Genomic DNA, 19688 nt, shown 5'->3' with positions numbered 1-19688 from the left:
TATATAAACTGAAATATAAATTAGGAAAAGCTGAGCTACATCTGGCCACCGCCAACAATTCTAACCACTAAACACTCTATCCCCAAAAAACTGAAAACTAGAAAATGCACAAAACCTTAACGATCCCCAAATTTATTCAGTAACAAAATGAGAGAGAGCTGTTGGAGAAATTTCTGTGCATACTTTCTACTTTTATTGAGTAATATTCTCTCGCCCTTCCTGCAATATCAAAACAGATATATTTTGAACTTCAGAAGCACATAAAAATACGGATAATTTAATCGTATCTAGGGTTACTGACAAGTATAGGTTAAAGAGGAGAGATTAGGCGTAAATATGAAAACAGTGCTCGAAATAATTTTTTTTTATAAAGCAAGGCCACAGTGATGGAAACCTTAAGATATGGCTATTAAGATGATAAGAACCTTTGCCAGGCACCAATTAGTGCTCTTATGCATTAGATCAAATCACTCCTATTTTTCTGGCCCAACTTTGAGGAATTTGTTTTTAGATGGGAGAGAATGATACTTCAAGTCCGTGACGGTTTATTTAATTATCTCTCTCCATATTATTAACTCTGTTTCCATTTAATTCTCTCAGTCCCTATATTTATTTTCAGTTCTCATAGACCCTGGGATTTCTCATGTAATCAAAATCAAAGATAATGCAAAAAAAAATAAAAATACGCTATATCCTCCCAACCTAAAATTGTTTAAGAGCACAATTCATCTCTACTCCATCCATTAAATATGTCAACATCACTCACTAGTCATATATTCTTTGGTCTTGAATTGAGATGGTTTGAAGAACTAACATGTACATTTAAGGCACTAATAAAATGTGAAACATGTCCATAGAACATGGATTTGGGTTGAATGATAAGATCCAAAGCATGTTTTTATAGAAGATATGATCCAGGGTAAATTGGAATGGAAAAATAGGATTTGTGTGGACCAACCAAAGAAGATATGAAAGAAGAAATGGGAGAGAGTAATTCCCCATGTAAAGATATTGCACAAAATTCCAAAGCACCCATTTTGGGTAATAAGTGTTCCTTATTGGCAAAATGATGTCCACCACCCACCCTCCATTGGTTCTTCCTAAATCACATAAACCCAAGATACCCAAATAATTTCTTATGGCAAGCAAAGTATTATTTCTTTTTTGATAGATACGTAAAACAACTTATTAATAAGAAAAAAAAGAAAAGATGGCCACCCTACAAGGCAACAAGAAGCAGAAGGAAAGAAAGTAAAAACTACAAGCACTCAATCATGACATAATAAACCCAACTTAAATAAGATATCTTAAAAGATGATCCTTTATATCCCTTGAAGTTCCAGCTCCAATAGAAAATTAATTCCAAAATAGATACAAGGACCTCATGCAAAGAGTGTTTCAGTCAATCCTTCAAAGGCCCTGTTGTTCTGTTCCAACCAAATATCCCAACACATGGCTAAAGTAGTTGAAGACTAAAGGATTCCTTCTTTATTTTTTTTATTTTATAGGAAAATGTATTAAGGTGCCAACATTGAAAAGGGCTAAAGGTGAGGTTGGGAAGAACCAAGAAATTCAGAATAAGGATAAACTATTTTGCAAAGAATACCTTGATTACCATCACAAATACTAACAGATTCATAATGAAAAATTAAGATGCATAAAATTAACACATGTCGTAAAACCATGGTTCTTAATATGTTCATATTGATGATCCAATCAAAGGGATAACTGGGACTACTCAACTTCATAAAAAAGGTAGATGACAGAAGGTTAGATCATTACCTTCATCATAGCTCATCTTTTGGCGAGTCCTGCGGGACAGTTGTATCCCGATTCTTCTGAATAAATTCAATTATATCCTCCTTTGTCCTGCCTCCATCATGCAGCACTATGTTGCCACTTGCTGATTTAAAGTATATGGTTGGGAAACCTTTAACGTCAAAACTATCTTTTGGGAAATCATTGGCAGTTGCATCCTAGAAAGCAATTACAAGAGGTGAATTTAAGATACACAGGTGATGCCAAGAAATGCAAGAAGCAGCTAATAAATTTGAGATGTTAGACAATTCATGACTTAAGAATGTGAATATATCATTTTTGGTAGTGGAATGTGAATATTTGTATATTTGTATATATATATACTTTGAAAAGTGACATAAGAATTTATTAATGTAAAGTACAAAACTAGATAACAGAATCCACTACATACAAAGAGTTTCTATGTACAGCATTCTTAGCCCAAGGAGCATGCCAAAATAACCATCCTTTAGGGCATTACAGATATAAAAAGGAGAGAAAATACATAGAGAAGAAAATTTTAAAACATTAGAACCAACAAAGCAATGCTGACTGTCAAAGGTCAATACAAATAGAATAAAACCAATAAAAATAGGGATGATCTTTTCTCTAAATTTACTCGTTAAGAAAAAATCTCTCACAAACATGTGAATCAATAGGATGAATTGCAGATAGAGAAATTAGCAGACTAGATTTACAACTTATAAATAGGATATCAAAACTTGAAATGCCGGTCTTTTTTTTTATATTAACAAACAATTTGGCCTCCTCATGGATGCTGTCAAATCCCCTAACTAAACAAAGGTTCCAAAATTCACAAGGACTTTGTCGGAAAGTGCCGGTTGGGTTGGTCAAACCAAGAAATATATCCAAGGTTGACCAGGACTGCACTCATCTTTGATCATTGTATCAAGAACCCAAGCTTCCCATGTACTCTAGGGACTATAGTATCATACCTCTACATGGATGTCTAGTTGAAAAACACTATTCAATACTAGTAGGAATGCTTCATTTATGACTCAAAGAAAATTTCTAGGATATTTGTTAATCAATGGGACAAATTGCTGAGAAGCTAGCAAACAAGATTTACTACTGATAAAGGATATCTATGGTTGAGCACGATATCACTCATCTTTGACCATGGCATCAAGAACCCAAGCTTCCCATGTAGTCTAGGGGCTATGGTATCATTCCTCAGCATGAAAGTCATGTTGGCAATACTGTGAATTCACTATTACTAGGAATGCTATAAAAAAGATAGCATAATCCTTAATTCTGTTACCTAATCAAGCATTAAAGAAAACTTATGACGTTAGCAACAATGGTCTCTGGGTTGCAAATGCAGGTTTTCAACAGTTGAACCATGCAATCTCTATTGAAGACTAATAAAATGTGATATACATGGATCATTTGCAAATGGAAAATTATGACATATCCCCCCAACTTTATGTTACCATTTGATTCAATTCAAGAGTAGTGGAACCTTAGTTCATCACACACCATGAATGATATCATACATGGTTCATCACTCACCATGATAGCATGGGAGCTCACTCTTCACTATGTACCCTTTTATGTTTATGGTACAACTGGTTTATATTACATCTCTGCAACCAAATTTTATCACTAAGGGGATACTGAAAGGAAAATAGCAATATAGCATAAACTAATCACTATTGACAGTCTAAGCAAGAAGTAATCTTACAATCTTAGCAATAATGACATCTGCATCATTTTGAAATGAGACAGCCACTTCATCTAAGATTGGAGCCAATTTCTGGCAATGTCCACACCATGGCGCATAAAACTCCAGTAGAACTGCAGGAACAAAATATGTCAAATCATCATCCTTGCTTCAGAAAACATGTAGACTGAAGCATAAGGAAAAAGTTTCAGAAAAGATGAATAAAGATTTTGAGCATTCTAATTCAGATTTTATTCTCACTTGTCTTCAAGGTGATACATCAATGCTAGATCATTATTTCATACGGAACATCATAAAATTGTTGTAACCAAACCAACTATCTAGCAGAAATTGTGCAATTGATATTGGAGAGTTTTTAGCTTTACTTACATTTTTAATATCATAAGGATAAATTAATGTCATTATTGCTATCCTAAATTGTATTAGTTATCCACAAAGAGGACCAAAACTTCTTTAATTCATGGGCCATCTAAAATCAAAGCATTCAAGACAACATTAATTGTTAATAGAGGATCACAAATGCAACCAAACCCCAAGTGCCATGAATGATCACATTTGAGAGGGTATGACACAAAAGAAAAATCTAAAGTAGAACAAAACAGTGTGCAAGAGTATGCCCCCAGGTTAGTGACTTAAGAAATTCATAATTAAATTTCTTAAACGTAGAGTGAATTTTTGTTTTGTTTTGAAAAGTATAATATGTTGAGAAAAGGGGAAACAAGAAACAAAGAAGCCGAGAGAGCCTCACAGAGAACAACAAAGAAAGAAAAAAACAACATTAGTGATTACATAAAGAGCTCCATCTAAAAACAAAATCAGCAAAAGTAATCCCCACGAATAGCCATTTTGATTGTACTGAATATAGCCATTTTATAGGGTAGGGGAGGGGAGGGTGCCTCGAGAGCCTAAATCTTGAGTGTATGATTCAAGAGACAGAGCATAAACCTCAAGAACATGCCTTTTAAGTGAACACCAAATACAAAATGTTGAAATATTAGTGAATATTGATGACCTCCTTTTAACTATTTTTCCCATGTTATGCTACTTGGACACTTTGAGATGGTGTACCCACATCAAATACTTCGTTATTGCATGCAAATGGTGTGTTGGCCATATTCTGGATGAAAAAGACCCCTAAGTTAGAGATTACCTATGTACCTCATTGATAAAGGTGCATAAAAGTAAGTAAATATGCACAAACCATTTTTTTTTTTGTAGGTAAACTGGTGAAGTGGTAGGGTTTAAGGTCAAAAAATAATATTCAAACTAGTTAAAAATAACATATTTTATGGGAAAACAAAATAAATGAATACCATGACAGGAGTAATTCCAGGATAACATTGAATTAAATCATGCACAACCTAATTGTCAAAATAAGCATCAGTGGGAAAAGTACTAATGAATCCATACATGGTGAAGATGAGAAAAGAAAAGGACTAAAAATAATATAAAGGATGCAAAAAAGTTGATGAAAATACATACCATTTTTACCGGAGTTGAACACGATATTCTGAAGACTGTCAGCAACAACCACCTTAACAGGCTCACTGTTAACTTCAGGAATAGGTTCTGACTTTGTGTATGGTTTCAAACTGCCATCCTGCAAGTAATTTAGGTGAGTCAGGAAACTAATGTAGTAGTAACACATCAAATATACAACATGATCGTTAATGGAAGAGAAGAACAAGAAGCATCACCATGTATTCCTTCAACCAAGGTGCAATATGATCCGGCTCTAAATTTTGTTTAAGATATTTCTTCTCATCATGGTTATCAATGAGGATGAGGGGCGCTTGATCATTTTTAAGGCCAAAATACTGTTTATGCAAACAAATAATAAATAACCCAACAAATGATATTGAGTGACAGATACCAACAAAAGACATGTAGTTTGAAAAAAAGATAAGAGTAGGTATAACCTGAAAGGCTCCTTCACTGTCCTCAAGGTCACCGATCAGAAAATTTACACCCTTCCCCTTGTAATGTTTGGCAACATCATGGAGTTTTGATTTGAAAGTGTCAACAAGTTCACTGCTGAAGTTTAAAAACAGCATGGCCTATCCCATTAAGAAATAGCCAATACAAATAATATATTTTTCAGTAAAACCATTCAAAAGGGGGAATAGGTAAAAAAAAAGATTGAAAGAATCAGGTAATGATGCATCATGAAACTAGCTGCATTGTATTTGAAACATATGTTATTGGTATGTATAGGATGTGTGGGGGCATACTGGTCTTTTCCAGTTCCACATGTCCCACTTAACTGTAGTCACCTCAGTCTTATTTGCTCCAAGCTGGATTTACTTCATATTTATGCTCCAACTTGAGGGGGAGTGGTATCTTTTCTTTAGTTTCTTTTATTTTCTCTTCTTTAGTAGTTTATTTTCTGTAGCTTCTTTAGTTTGTTCCAAGTTGGACTTTCCAACTTGAAGGGGAGTGTTATTGGTATGTATAGGACGTGTGGGGGCAAACTGGTCTTTTCCAGTTCCACATGTCCTACTTAACCATAGCCCTAATTCTCTTATATAAATATAAGAGAGGAGGCTCATAGAAATAACTCTATAGAGCCTCTCTCTAAACTTCTCCTCTAAATCTCTCTCTCTCTTCTAAACACTAACATATAAACATCAAAACCTGTCCAAGAGATACAATCAATCAGAGAATACATGGGGAGTGGTGGGCAACACCAAATTTTACTTTCAAGTAAAAAACCTAGGTCAATGCTAATATTACTAAGAGCATTTTAGACAATCTGCCAAATCAATGATGAAATTAATAGGGACAAAGCTATAAAAAACATTATCATCTATTGAAAACCAGCTTTTACGATGATTCTTAAGAAAAGGAACAATAATTTAAAAAAAGAAAAGAAAGACAGAATGGAACCTACTAAAAAGATTAAAGGAACATAAAATAAATTATATTTTTACTTGTTATTGGATTTATAGGTTAAAATTTAGATTGGCTGCATGATCAAAAGAGGTGATTTAAATGTTGGATGGTCTGATTCCTTCTACAAAAGGAAAATATTAAGAATTTCATAAGAGACAGTAGTCCACCTTTCCCCATCCAAGAGTATACTACTAGATAGGCAGCTGAGTTCTCCAACATTAACAATGAATAGATGGATCACTAGTAAGAAAACATATTAAAAGTGTGTTTAGGTTAACTCCACCAACTAAATAAGGTATTTTACCTTGGCATTGGGGCTATCAAAGAACTTCATGAGAAATGGGCGGTTAATTGGATCACGGTTGAAAATAGTGACAACAGGCACACTAGCTTCTTCAACGAACTTTGCCAAAGCATCCACATGAAAATCCTACAAGGGAAAAACAAATAAAAACCCAGAAATCCGACGAAGATTCCAGAAGCTAGAAAACAAAAGACACCATCACTACCTGGGAGTCGACAAAAAGCTCATCAAATGGCTTGAACAACCTAACTATTGGCCCCTTAACTGCATCCCCTCGTGGAAGGAGTTTAGCATCAAGTGTATGACCAAAATCATAGTCGGAGCGCAACTTCTCAGCCAAAATTGAGAAGTTCTGAAATTCCTCCCCAGAAAATTCTGGGAACAATCCCACCTAAAGAATTTGCAAAGTAGTCAATAATGATTAAGCGTTCCCGTAAAACAAGGAGAGAAATATACAATCAAATAAGCAAGGAAACACTTACAACAAATACACTCTTGTCATTGATAAGATTACTAGCTTCTTCTACAGATTTTATTTCAACTGATGCCGGACCAAGTTGTTTCTTCATATATGCAACTATACCATCAGCATCCATAGGACCGTTGTATTCTTGAACATTTTTTCCTCCATCTCTAAATATCTTAAGAGTGGGAAAGCCCTGAATCTCAAATTTACTAGCAAGTTCTTTGTTTACTTCATCATTAGCATCAACCTTTGCAAGAATAGCTGGAGGGTCATGGCTACTCAACAGAGACGCGGCTTTCTCATACTAAAATTAAGAGAGAGAACTTTTAGGTTGAAATCGATATTTTCAGACTCTTTGTGATACACATAATTATAAAAAATGTATGAGTTATTACAACATAGAAAAAAAATCAGGATTTAAAACAATTGAATCGAGAAAATTGGTTACCTCGGGAGCAAGATTTTTACAGTGCCCACACCTGTCAAGTGGGTGAAAGAAATAAATCCAATTAGGGGAAACGAATATAAATAACAGAGTATTACAGCAACAAAATAACCACCCTTCTTGAATCAATTAAATGCACCCAACATTATCTTAATCTTCTGAACAAGCAGAAGATTTTTAATACTAAATCCATTCACCGTTCTACAACACCACTTAAACAAATTTGGTTAAGTGGTCTTTCTTATAATCATTCGAAAGAACGAAAGGTTTTCTCATTGATGAAAAGAGACAGAAAGGAAGACTGTGTGGGCCAGCAATACTGAATATCTCCGGGAGGGGCCAAAGCATCAAGGGTTCTTGTACATTGGGGGGTGGGACTACTTCCTTATAGTGTAATATAGTCTTACAGTGTGGGCCAGCAACATTGAATATCTCCGGGAGGGGCCAAATTGCTTTCACACTAAGAAAATGGAGGCTGAAAAGCCTACATGCAATAGAAACCGTTGTGCAATCAAGAACCGTCGGCTTTTTAAAAATCAATGATTCAACAGTGAAAACCATCCTCTACCAAGGAACGTTTTTCTGGAAATTTAAAAATATTCAAAGATTCATTCTTAGATTCTCTTGCAAAAAAAAAAAATCAGATAAAATCTTAGAAAATCTAGAAATCAATCCTTTATATTTGTATTAATTTATTATCAAACAAATTCAGAGACCTACTAAAACTCTAACAATTATATTAGTAAATAAAATCGTTAAATTTACGAAATTATTTTTCTTTTTAGGGGTCTTTAAATAAATACAAAAATCTTCTTAAATCTTATAATTAAATAAAAAAATCTACAACGACTTCTACCTTTTCTAGTTATCAATATCAAGTTACAAATTTTTTTAGGACTTTTACATAAAGTGAAAAACTGAAAATCGATAAACATCGAATAATTTAATGATTTTATATGATTAGTTAAATTAATAGAAATTGGTCTGACCAAATTGAACCGGGTTCCGACCAGTTGAGGAAAATTTCGATTTGATTATCAGTCCGTTTTTTAAAATATTGGGTCAAATTGCTTTCACACTAAACAAATATAGGCTGAAAAGCCTACATCCCATCCAGAATAGGCCCCATATTAGGGGGCTGAAGCGTCAGGGGTTGTCGTACGTTGTGGGGGTGGTGCTAATTCTTTATAGTGTACTGTAGTTGGGGCCGACGACTTTACCATATTAAGGAAACGATCAGTTTATTGACTCAAGCATACATTCTATGCTCCAAGGAATTCATCATTTAGATCCAAGTAACCTTTATCGATACATGTATTGGTTTGGGTGGTCACCAATGCAACAATGATGCTAATATTTATCCCAAATTTGAAACACACCAAAATGATTTTTCTTTTTCTTTTTCTTTCGCAACCATTAACACTATTACCTTTAGAGATCCAAAATTTATATCTAGAACCCAAAAATATATGATCAACTTAGTTTTATCAATGATGTATTAGTTTCTCATAGTTGCTCTTTTTAATTACATAACAAATCCAAAATAATGTTCTTTCTCCCATAAAATCCCTCTTTTAGTGATTGATAACTAGCAAATCAACACGAATTTCCAAAAATTCAATTAAAACAACTCAAAAAACCGAAAAATTAGTTAATAATTCATGATCTGACACGCACAGAATGAAAATTCATCCCCGATTATACGATATTTTTTCATGAAATCGTTTCATTTGCTTCTCATCCATGGGAACAGAGGAAAGCAATTCGAACCGAAGATCAATCAACAAGAAGTAGCACAGTAAAAAAAAAAACACGAATTTAAAGAAGAATAAGAAGCGTTACCATGGAGCGTAGAACTCAACGACGATGAATGAGTGTTTACTAACAGTTTCAGAGAAGTTAGAATGATCGAGAGTCAGAACGAACTCTCGAGACTGATCTTTTTCTTCCTCTGCAGAGATCAATCTCATAGATGAAACAAAAAGAGTAGAAATTAATATACAGAAGCAGATCGAAACCCTTAACCTAGACGCCATTATCAGACCTTCGCAAGTTTTCTCTCTCTCTCTGTCTGAGTGTCGTAAGAGAACGAAGCATGCTAACGAAGCTCTCTTCAATTTATAGAGGGAAATGACTTTCCTACACAGGCAGTGTAGAGAAGAAGTCCTCACAGAGGAAGCTGATGTGGTAAGTTCACCACCTCATTTGCTGATACTGAACCAATAGAAATACGACAGTTGGAAAATAAAAAAGTGAAAGTTTTATTTGAGAGACTCTGTGGTGTTAGCCACAAATACCTGTCCCAGTGATAAAATGCACGTGGCATGTTGTTTGGGCCTACACAGTTCACATTACATGTTTACATGAGAGATGATTTATGGTGGCCTACAAGTTAGACCCTAGTGGGCCTGATGATTTTGCCACGTGGTGATATTTTGTGTGATAACATTTGGTACAGGTATTTTAGTTATGTAAATGAAATAAATTTTAAAATCGAGACAAGCGTTTTACAAACATATGCTTCAATATGGAAAGAATTTAATATGAAATCTGTTATCTTACCAAATCCCAACGTAAAAAATATTTGGGTGATTTATACATACCCCTTCACATTTTTGTGAATATTTGATATACCACCCTGTGTTTTCAAATTGATCTCATCCCTGCTTAACCTCAGTCAGACCTTATAAACTAATAAAATGACTTAACCTCTATCGTAAATTTTTTTTAATTCTCTTCTTTTTTGCTTATCACGGGTATCACCACCCTTCAGATGAGACCAATCTCACGGTCACACACAACCGCCCCCTCGGAAAGTCCTCGTGCAATTAGTTGATTCAAAAAATTTGTGGGAGTTTTGAACACTTAACCTACCCTTTTTGGGGAGTTTATCAAGGCTTGGCTTGGCTTGCCACTAGGCCAACCCATTAGGATTTATTTTTAATCCATTTAAATTTCATCTCCAATCAAGGGTGGAGCAAGGATTTTATTGTAGTAGGATCAAACTACAATTAATGGTACAATTGAAAAGCTTGAATATAAATAGTCATGTGTGATGATGACATAGAGGGGTAGAGTCAAGATTTTATTATAGTAAGATCTATTGACAATAAATTTTAACAAATTTACCTCAAAATTCGTGAAATAAGATCGCAAATGATTTTATTTATTTTGATGAAAACGATAGTACAAATCTCAATGTTTTCCTCTGATTAAGAGTCAAGTACAAAAAGATGATGTTTGTGGCTTTTCTTCTCCCTGAACTTTGCGCGTGATCGGCTTGTTTTGATGGTGACTTTATTTGTATTTGACTTTCTTAGAGGCTTCTATAGATTTTTTATTCTTCGGGCTTCACGTTTTATCGATTGAAAATATTTTCTTGAATTTTAAAGAATGATTTTTGAGCTTGATCTTCTATAGAGGTTTATGTAGATTTTCTTTTTTCCAGGTTTCGCGCTTTATCGGTTAAGAATAATTTCGCGCTTTCTCTTTAATCGGAGTCTAGATCTCTGAAAATCTTTGTTTTATCTCTGAAGAAGGGCTTGAGAGCTTCTTCTTCTCTAAAGGGAAAACTTTTGTCTTCTGAGAGAAAATGATCCAACTCCTTTCTCAATGAGAGAGGCTTTGATATTTATAGACTTAGGGGTAGAATGGTATTTCCAAATATACCCCCTTATCTAATCGGATTTTACATAACCGATTCAAATGGTATTTGTTTATTGATCCAACCCATTTTAATGGACTTTGAATTTAACTATAGTCTAACTTGTTTGCTAAGTGTATGGGCCCAATACTTAATGCAGATCACTTGAATTTCCTTGATCATGGTCTTTATCTACAAAAACTCAAAACCTAGGCTTGTAGGAGGTACGTTCCCAACTAATGGACTCAATTTGGATGCGAGACCCATTTATAACTTTAGAGACTTCATTTTTATTTATAAAATTTGTAAATGCCTCTTCAAAATTCTGGTGCCTACAAGGTCAAACTACGATTAATGGTATTGTTGAAAAACTTGAATATGAATAATCATGTGTAATGATGACATGGATGGGTGGAGCCAGGATTTTATTGTGGCGGGGCTAAACTATAATTAATGATACAATTGAAAAACTTGAATATGAATAGTTTTGGAGAGAAATTCAAAGATTTTTTTTTATCGAAAGTAGAAGAAAAGACTATTTAGGTATTTTTCAATTAATACATGAGGGAAGGTCCAATCAAGAGACATTGTCATCTTCAAAAACTATAAGAGGGCTGGGGAGAAAAAAAATTGGAGGGACGTGATGGGGTGGGGGCAACTAAGAAGGAGATGAGGGATGGGGAGCAAATAAGACATGTATTTAATTGAAAATTCAGGATTGCCTCAAAGTTCTAAGGGGGGCAATTGCCCCTACAAGCTCCTTACTAGCTCCGCCCTTGTCTCCAATCCATAAATTTCAACCTTGTTGTGGTCCCTTGAAGAGAACCCTTAATTTTTTAAGAGGTGGGAAAATCATTTTCCTAGAGAGTGTGGTGGTAAAATAATTTTCTGAGGATGAAAATAATTTTGCATGAGAAAATAAATTCTAGGCAACACGGACACTAGTACATCTAAAAATAATATTTTTTAGGAAAATCATAAATTTTTTTTTTTTAATTTGTTTTCACCTTTGATTTATTTCACAAAGGCAACTAGAATAAAAGATAATCATGTCTACTCTTTTTATTGATTGAGAAAATAAAATGATAATAACAAATGAGTGGTTTATCATTTGGTGTTGAAAACCAAAGTTTGAAAAAGAATGATTTTTGGGAAGAAATAAAGAATTTTTTTTTTCAAGGGTATGTCATAAAAAATCATGATGAAAGGGGTATGTCAACAATTTGAAAATGCAGAGACAAAACTAGTTTGGGCATATTTCTTCTCTGCACCATCTGTGTACAAAGCCGTAAGTTTCTCTACCAAGGACCAATCCCTTTTAACTTTATTATGATTATGAAAGATTCTATTGCCACACCAACTTTTGCTAATAGAACACCAATTCGTATGATAATAACAGAACATTATCACATTCACACATCTTGACTCTTCACTATTATTGTTCTTGACTATTCACTATTATTGTATTAAATAAGGTTTTAAATATTTTTATAGGTTTGCGTACAAGGAAATGCACCGTAACCTCAGGCTCATTACCTTGATAATGAAATGAGTCCCTTTAGCCTTACTATGTTATTAAGGATTTCAACTTAATAAGGGTACTTGGACTCACCTGTTGGCATCTAAAAACATGATCCGAAGCTTAAGGGTTGTAGAGTAAGAAATTCTATGAATTTTGAAAAAGAAAATTAAAAGAAAAAGTTAATTTTCAATGTTAAATCTCATTTTTAAATTTGGGAGTTATGTGAAAATTTGGTAACCGTTCATTTTCAAAACCTTGGATCTAGTTCAAAAGAAGTTGATTTTTAATTTAGGTTGTGGTGTTGAATTTCTTATGTGGTAACCCATTTGAGCAAAACAACTCTTAGTAAGGCTCAAAATCTTACTAGGTTAGTAAGAAAAGGATTTCACTATTGAAATATGTTAAAAAAAAAAAAAAACAGTGGATTTTACTCAAATATAAATTTTAAACATAAAAAATAGAAACAATGGTTTCAAAATAAGCATATAATAGTAAATAAAGATGATTATATAGGGGTGCCCTATTTGCACCCACTTTTTGACCTTCTTTGTCACTTCTCCTGCAAAAAACATTGTAATATCTTTCTTAAGTGAACCCTTAATAAATAATCTTTATGTACTGTTATATACTTACTGTTCTGCTCTAAGTACCAAAGGATCTTATTACATTCGTTTGATCGGACTGGATGAGACATCTTTTTACCAACCTAACTTAATCCCGGAAGAGTACGGAGTGCCTATAGAATTTTCTTTACCCCAATACAAAGTTTTCTTTCCTCCTGAGTCATTGACTGAAAAGTTAGTGTATCTCATTGAAAAGACTTGGAACAAACGCATCTTAGGTATCTAGAAGGATCAGAAGAATTTAAGGAACTAATCGTTAAAACCAAGAGAAGCAAGTCTGATGACCAACAAAACAAAGTCAAGCGTCCATGTAAAAAAATAGTTTAAATTAGATCTGTTAAAGTATTATTCAATGAAAACATTATTTGTCCTTATTGTCAATAGTTTTCAATAATTCAATGCAATTATTTTCTTTTTGAATAAAGTAATATTGCATGAATGAATTGTTTAATGGATTGGTGCATAGAATTCAATAAACCTCAAGATTTATTAAAATATTATCAAGAGGAACCTTAACATTGAAATTGATTATATTCACATTCGATGGGGTTTCAAGGTTATCATTGCTCCTAAGCTCAAGCATCCATCGCCTAGCTGGAGTCAGAAGTCTAGTCGGTTAGAACGAATGTTAGTACCAAGCCAACAACAATCAAAAATGACTTCAGAATCTGAACTTGCAGAGATCCGTAAGATTCTGGTAGTCTTCACCACAAATATAAATAGTATAAAAAGCAATGTGGAGGCATTAGAACAGATCTTAGAATCAATGGAAAACCCCCTTGACGATCCGAAAGGAAAGAGGGCAGAAGGTAGCACAACCAAACACCTACAAAAGGTTTTTAAACTCGATGGAGATGAAGAACCCATTAATGAAAGTCCTTTATTAGCGAATAAAATGTTTTAACTAAAGACAATCTTGAAAAACATAAAGGGTATTGATGAAATTACAGCAGGCATTGAAGCTCTGAATTGTATCCCTAGAATTCATTTGCCGAAAAAATTTATAATGCCTGAGATGGACAAATGTAGTCGAATAATCATCTTTCTTAAGTGAACCTACAAAAAACATGAAACTCTCATTCTCCTATCCATTTTAGAAATGGTTTAAAAAATATTCGATTTTGTAATGTTGATAATCCACCAACATGGCTTTAGTCATGTCAATAGGGTCCTATCGACATAGATAAAGGCATGTTGACACTGGACTATCGACATGGCAAGAACTATATCGATATCGGCCTATTGACACAAACAACATAATAAAAAAAAATTGTTGTGTCGACATGCACCTATTGACATGACTTTGTTTGTGACATAATTAAAGCCAGGTCAACAAGTGCCTATTGACACTAAAGAAATCCCACTTTAAAAAAAAATTGAAGTAAAATGATAAAAAAAAATAAACACTATCTCTATGGATGTAATCTTCCAAAATCTTAAGGTTAGAAGCACTAGAGGGAAGAAAATGACCGAAAAAATGAAATGTAGAAACCCAAGAATATCCCATCTCAGCTTTACAGATGATCTAATGATCTTCTTCACTGGAGATCTAGGAGTAGTGAGAGAAGTTTTGAACCTGTCCAATAGATTTTCAGGTTTATAAACAAACCCTTCCGAGAGTAAAAGATTTTTCTGTGGAGTTTAGTTTGCGAGGCAGGAGCAAATTGAAATGGAGCTTTTGATGAAGGGTGGAAGAGGATGGCAAAGCATGGCTGCGCTTTATTGATCTTCGGGTGTAGAACCAAACAACCATATCTAAGCATATTTGGTCCTTAGTCAGTAAGATGGACTGCATTTGCCTTTTTTCAGGAGTTGCACGCTATAAAGTCTAGATTGGAGCTAGCTTTCTCTTTGAGCCTCAACCATGTGAAAGTAGTTTCTGATTCCTTGGTTGCCATCAATTGTATTATAGATAATTCTTCTTCCCCTTGGAGCATGGAGCTAGCATTGGGGGTGCAACTTGGTTTGGTTTGAGGTCAAATTAGAATCGAACCAACATAGGTCGGTTCCACTAAATAAGAACCAAAACCGAACCAAATTCCATTAGACCCAAACCAAACTAAACTCGATTTGGTTCAGTTACAGGTTGTCAATATTCTATAAATTGTAAGTAATATTTTTTAATGTAAAAACAAACATAAAATTTTATACAATAAATCACTAATCTATCCATAAAAAGTCATTAGTTTATCCATAAAAGATCACTAATCTATGTCCTAACTCGTAAAATAATTTATAATAATTATATATATTGCATTGGGGATCGGTTCTCGGCTTTGTTCGGTTCTACACAAGCTTGATCCGAGAATCGAACCAAATTGACTAGTTCTCCATTTTCGTAACCTGGAACCAAACCGCAACTTACTCCAAACCGAACCAAACCACTCAAAGTTATCAGTTTGGTTCGGTTTTCAGTTTGAACCGAATCAAGTTGCACCCCTAACTAGTGTTGGATCAAATCAGGATGTTCATCGCTCGTTTCTTTTTAATCGATTTCATGCATACATTTAAAGAAGCTAATAGGACAACTGATATGTTGGCTTCAATGGCTGGGGAGATAGGGGATAGAGAGCTAGACCCTCTTGATTTCCCGGCTGAATTGCAGTCCATCATCCTTGAATATGGCCAGGGTAAGATCTACAATAGAGGCTTAGTAGGATTTGTTTCAGCTACTCATTGTCCCATTGTAGCAGCTTTGTAAGCTTTCAGGCCTTTTGATTATTTTTTTTTTTTTAATTTGAATGGTAGGGGACTGCTTATGTCCTTCATTACCCTCCAAAAAGAAATAAAAATAAACGAGAAGGTTATGATTTTTTTTAAAATGTGGTTGGTGCATTTACCAAAAATCAAGGGACCCAAATATCATTTTGTTAGGTGGTGAACTCATCTTAAAAAGTGAGTGCAAATAGAGCTGCCAATTATTTTTCATTTTCTCATGTAAGTATGTAATGGCATAGAAATCAAAATGATTTTGTGGAACCATATTTGTACGCTTGACTCGGTGAAGATTTTGAGTCGACTAAACAAGCTGATCTCAAACGACTTTTCTAGACTTGAGTTGCCTCAATTATCAATTGGGTCCAATCAACTTAGCTAAGTTTCAAGTCCAATCAATAAGTTTTAATGCTATGATTTATTAGAGTTTTACAACACGTGCATCTTTGTTGGGGCCAATGCGGTAAAAGAGGAAATGCAATAAAGTTGAAGGAGGAGAAGAGGACAATAAAGTTGAAAGAGTATTATTGAAAAATGGGAGAAGAGGAAAAATAATATACAAAATCATAGGAGTATCCTTAAAAATTGGTAGAAGAGGAAAGACAATAAAGTTAAAAATTGTATTCGAGATTCGTAGCAAGATTAAACCCTAATCTTTATGTGGGAGATAAAGGGAGTGAGATCCACCGTTGTGTTTTATTATATAGATTTACTAGTGTATTCTTTTTTAGATTAAGATCGTAGAGGAGGTGAGAATGGGAAAATAAACAAGACAATAAAATTGAAGGAGTATTATTAAAAAGGGAAAAAATAAAAAATAATATACAAAGTTGAAGGGACATTCTTGTAAATTGTGTAGAAGATGAAAAGCATTAAGTTGGGGGTAATCTTGGATGGTGGGTGAAGAGGAAAATCAATAAAGTACTCTTCGAGATACTTTCTTTGTGAGTTATGAAGATTGAAACATAGGAGTGGGACCGTTGTTGTATTTTATTATATAGATATGTCCATATAGATTTATACCATTAAGCATAAAATCTCCGCCCAAACATTCCTTATTTTTCTTAATAAACAAATGTACCTTAACTTTGTTAGAAAATAAGGATATTTTGAGGCTCAGATTTAGAATCTTACACAAACCTTGTAAAGTATTATTTCGTTGAAGGCTCAAGATCCCTTGACTATTAAGAATGACTCATGAAAAAAAAAACATGATCCCAACCCTTTAAATGCAAGATCCAATGGTTGAGATTTATCATCGGGATATGTATCTCCAGGATTTGTGTCATCAAGATACTCATAAGTCTCAACCATTGGATTTTGTGTTTAAAGGGTTGAGATCATGTGTTTTTTTTCATGCGTCATTCTTAGGAGTTAAGGGATCCCAACCCTTCATTGAATACGCAAAACACCTTTTTAAAACTTCGAAGAAATCGTCTCCTTCACATTGACTTGTAACTCCTCCCAATTTTGGTGAATATTTGATGCACTGACATGTTTTAAAACTGATGACATGCCCCTCGACCTCGATCTTCTAGTATGGACTAATGTAAATGACCATCATCCTCCAAGAGGTAGGAGATTACCTTGTTTTGGGAAGAAAAATCAAGGGGTTTTAGCATATTTAGGTCATTTTTTTTAGTAATCCATAAAGAAGACCAAGGTCAAGGGGCATGTTATCAATTTTAGAGCATAGAGGTATCTCAAATATTCACCAAAACAAGAATGAGCCCTTTTTCGTATAAAAGAGACAAGTGATTTCTGAAAAGTTTTAAAAGGGTTTATGTTTTTTATGAATTTTTTAAATAATGTTTCAAAAGATTTTTGTAAGGAAAATATTTAAAAAGTAGATTTCAAATGATCCAGATTTTCTATCAAGAAACCTTTTGATTATATAATGATAGTTGGAAAATACCTCGAAGCAACTATTTTTTGTCAAACATTGATGTGAACAATCCTTAGAATTAAAATTCGACGATTAAAGTGGAGGTATGCCCTAGAAGTGCTATGTGACTGAGGAATCCTGATCTAACGATAAAATAAATAAAAACAGAGATAAAATTGGCTTTGTTTTAATGGAGATAATAATCAACAAACAGAACAATCATAACTTGAGCAAAGCGAAGATGAAAAAACTAGGATTTATGAATGGAAAATTAAGAAATATAAAATTAGAATTCTAGAAGAAATCAATTCCAATAGTTTGGAAAAACTCAGATCCAAGAAAAAAAAAATTCAATTTTTTTTTTGGGGGGCTACATCCAAGGTTTTGAAAATGGATGGCCACCCAACTCATAAAATTCAAAATTCAAAAGGTGATTTTTTTTTTCTTGAAAGTTTATAGACTTTTTTCCTCTACAAACTGAAATATTGGATCATGTTTTTGGATGCTACAAGGTGAGCCCAAGGACCCTTAGTAAGGGTGGATGGCGGAATCCTTACTAAGGTTAGTCAGACTTTGAAAATAAAATTTTGATGGTGAAGGGTAAAATTGTTACTATATTTCATGATTAATTGATCAGTTGTTGTTTAATTGGTCAATTTGCTAATTTAATCAGCTAATGCATTATTCAGAGAATTTTTTCACAATTTTTTTGTAAAAATTGTGAGACTGTTTCTACTACAACCCCATTTGCAGGGATGTGTAGTCCTAACCATGGTTTTAAAACTTGTTTTGATGTCTCATCTCGTTCGACAATGAGAAAAATGAACTGTGTTTTTAAATCTCGTCCGATACATTTGGCTTGTCTATCCATCTCGTTGGTGGACGGTACGAGACGTATCGGTTTCGGACGAGATTTAAAACCATGGTCCTAACCCGGCTTTAAAGGGGTGGCCTGTACCTTAGAACAGCCCTCCCTATAGAATATTAGTTGCTCAGACCCGGCCCTATTTAATTCAAGCTGGGCTCAAGTTAAGTTTTGGGTTATATAAAAATAAAATAATAATAAACTTATGAATTTTTCAGAACCGTTTGGAGCTGTTTGATTATAATTTTCATCAAAATGGGGATCCTATCTCGAAATGTAGGATTTTTTTTATTTATGGGAGTTGTATTTTCAAGCACCTTATTCGCCAATTGAGATGTCAGACGCACTGTTGCTGGTCATGCTTAGGAAAATTAGTGTCAAATAGCTCGGTGGTACAGATCGCCAACAGATAAAAGTTTCTAAATGTGTCTTCTCTCAGTGTCTATTGTCATGCCTCAACGCCTCCGACAGCTCCATCGTGTATGTTGAACAGATTGGAGAAAGACAATTTTTCACATTCAAGAGGGTTTCTTGAGGATTGTTGGATCCTAAAATCAAATCCAAACATCTGGTTATCAACAACAACAACAAAAAAAAAAAAATCCAAACATCAATATGAGAACAATGGTGTTTGGATTAGATTATAATCAAACCCATAGACACTATTATATTAAAAATATTAAGTATAATTTATGTTCATAATTACTTATTTTAGTGTGACCGATGTAAATAAGGATTTAGCCCCCATGACGTGAGGAATTTGTACAAGAGAATTTCGATTTTCACCAAAATCACTTGGGCAGACCCCTAAGGTAGAAAGGAGAGA

General features: G+C 34.0%; 1 protein-coding gene across 1 annotated transcript; it reads right to left on the bottom strand.

Moving 5' to 3' along the window:
- On the bottom strand, positions 1 to 9705 carry LOC147406381 (protein disulfide-isomerase-like). The gene is made up of 11 exons (XM_086434388.1): positions 9452 to 9705; positions 7613 to 7643; positions 7181 to 7468; positions 6904 to 7089; positions 6699 to 6824; positions 5422 to 5559; positions 5200 to 5319; positions 4985 to 5102; positions 3503 to 3615; positions 1783 to 1976; positions 1 to 219 (listed from the first exon to the last, which is right to left on the bottom strand). Exons 1-10 carry the CDS (start codon positions 9643 to 9645, stop codon positions 1788 to 1790), a joined length of 1503 nt encoding a protein of 500 aa, XP_086290514.1. The 5' UTR covers positions 9646 to 9705; the 3' UTR covers positions 1 to 219; positions 1783 to 1787.
- Between the last annotated feature and the right edge of the window lie 9983 nt (positions 9706 to 19688).

The sequence above is a fragment of the Akebia trifoliata genome, chromosome 3 (genome assembly GCF_017979445.1).
Source record: "Akebia trifoliata isolate Shusen 1 chromosome 3, ASM1797944v1, whole genome shotgun sequence".
Lineage (NCBI taxonomy): Eukaryota > Viridiplantae > Streptophyta > Magnoliopsida > Ranunculales > Lardizabalaceae > Akebia > Akebia trifoliata.
This window is presented reverse-complemented; position numbering and strand designations above follow the sequence as displayed.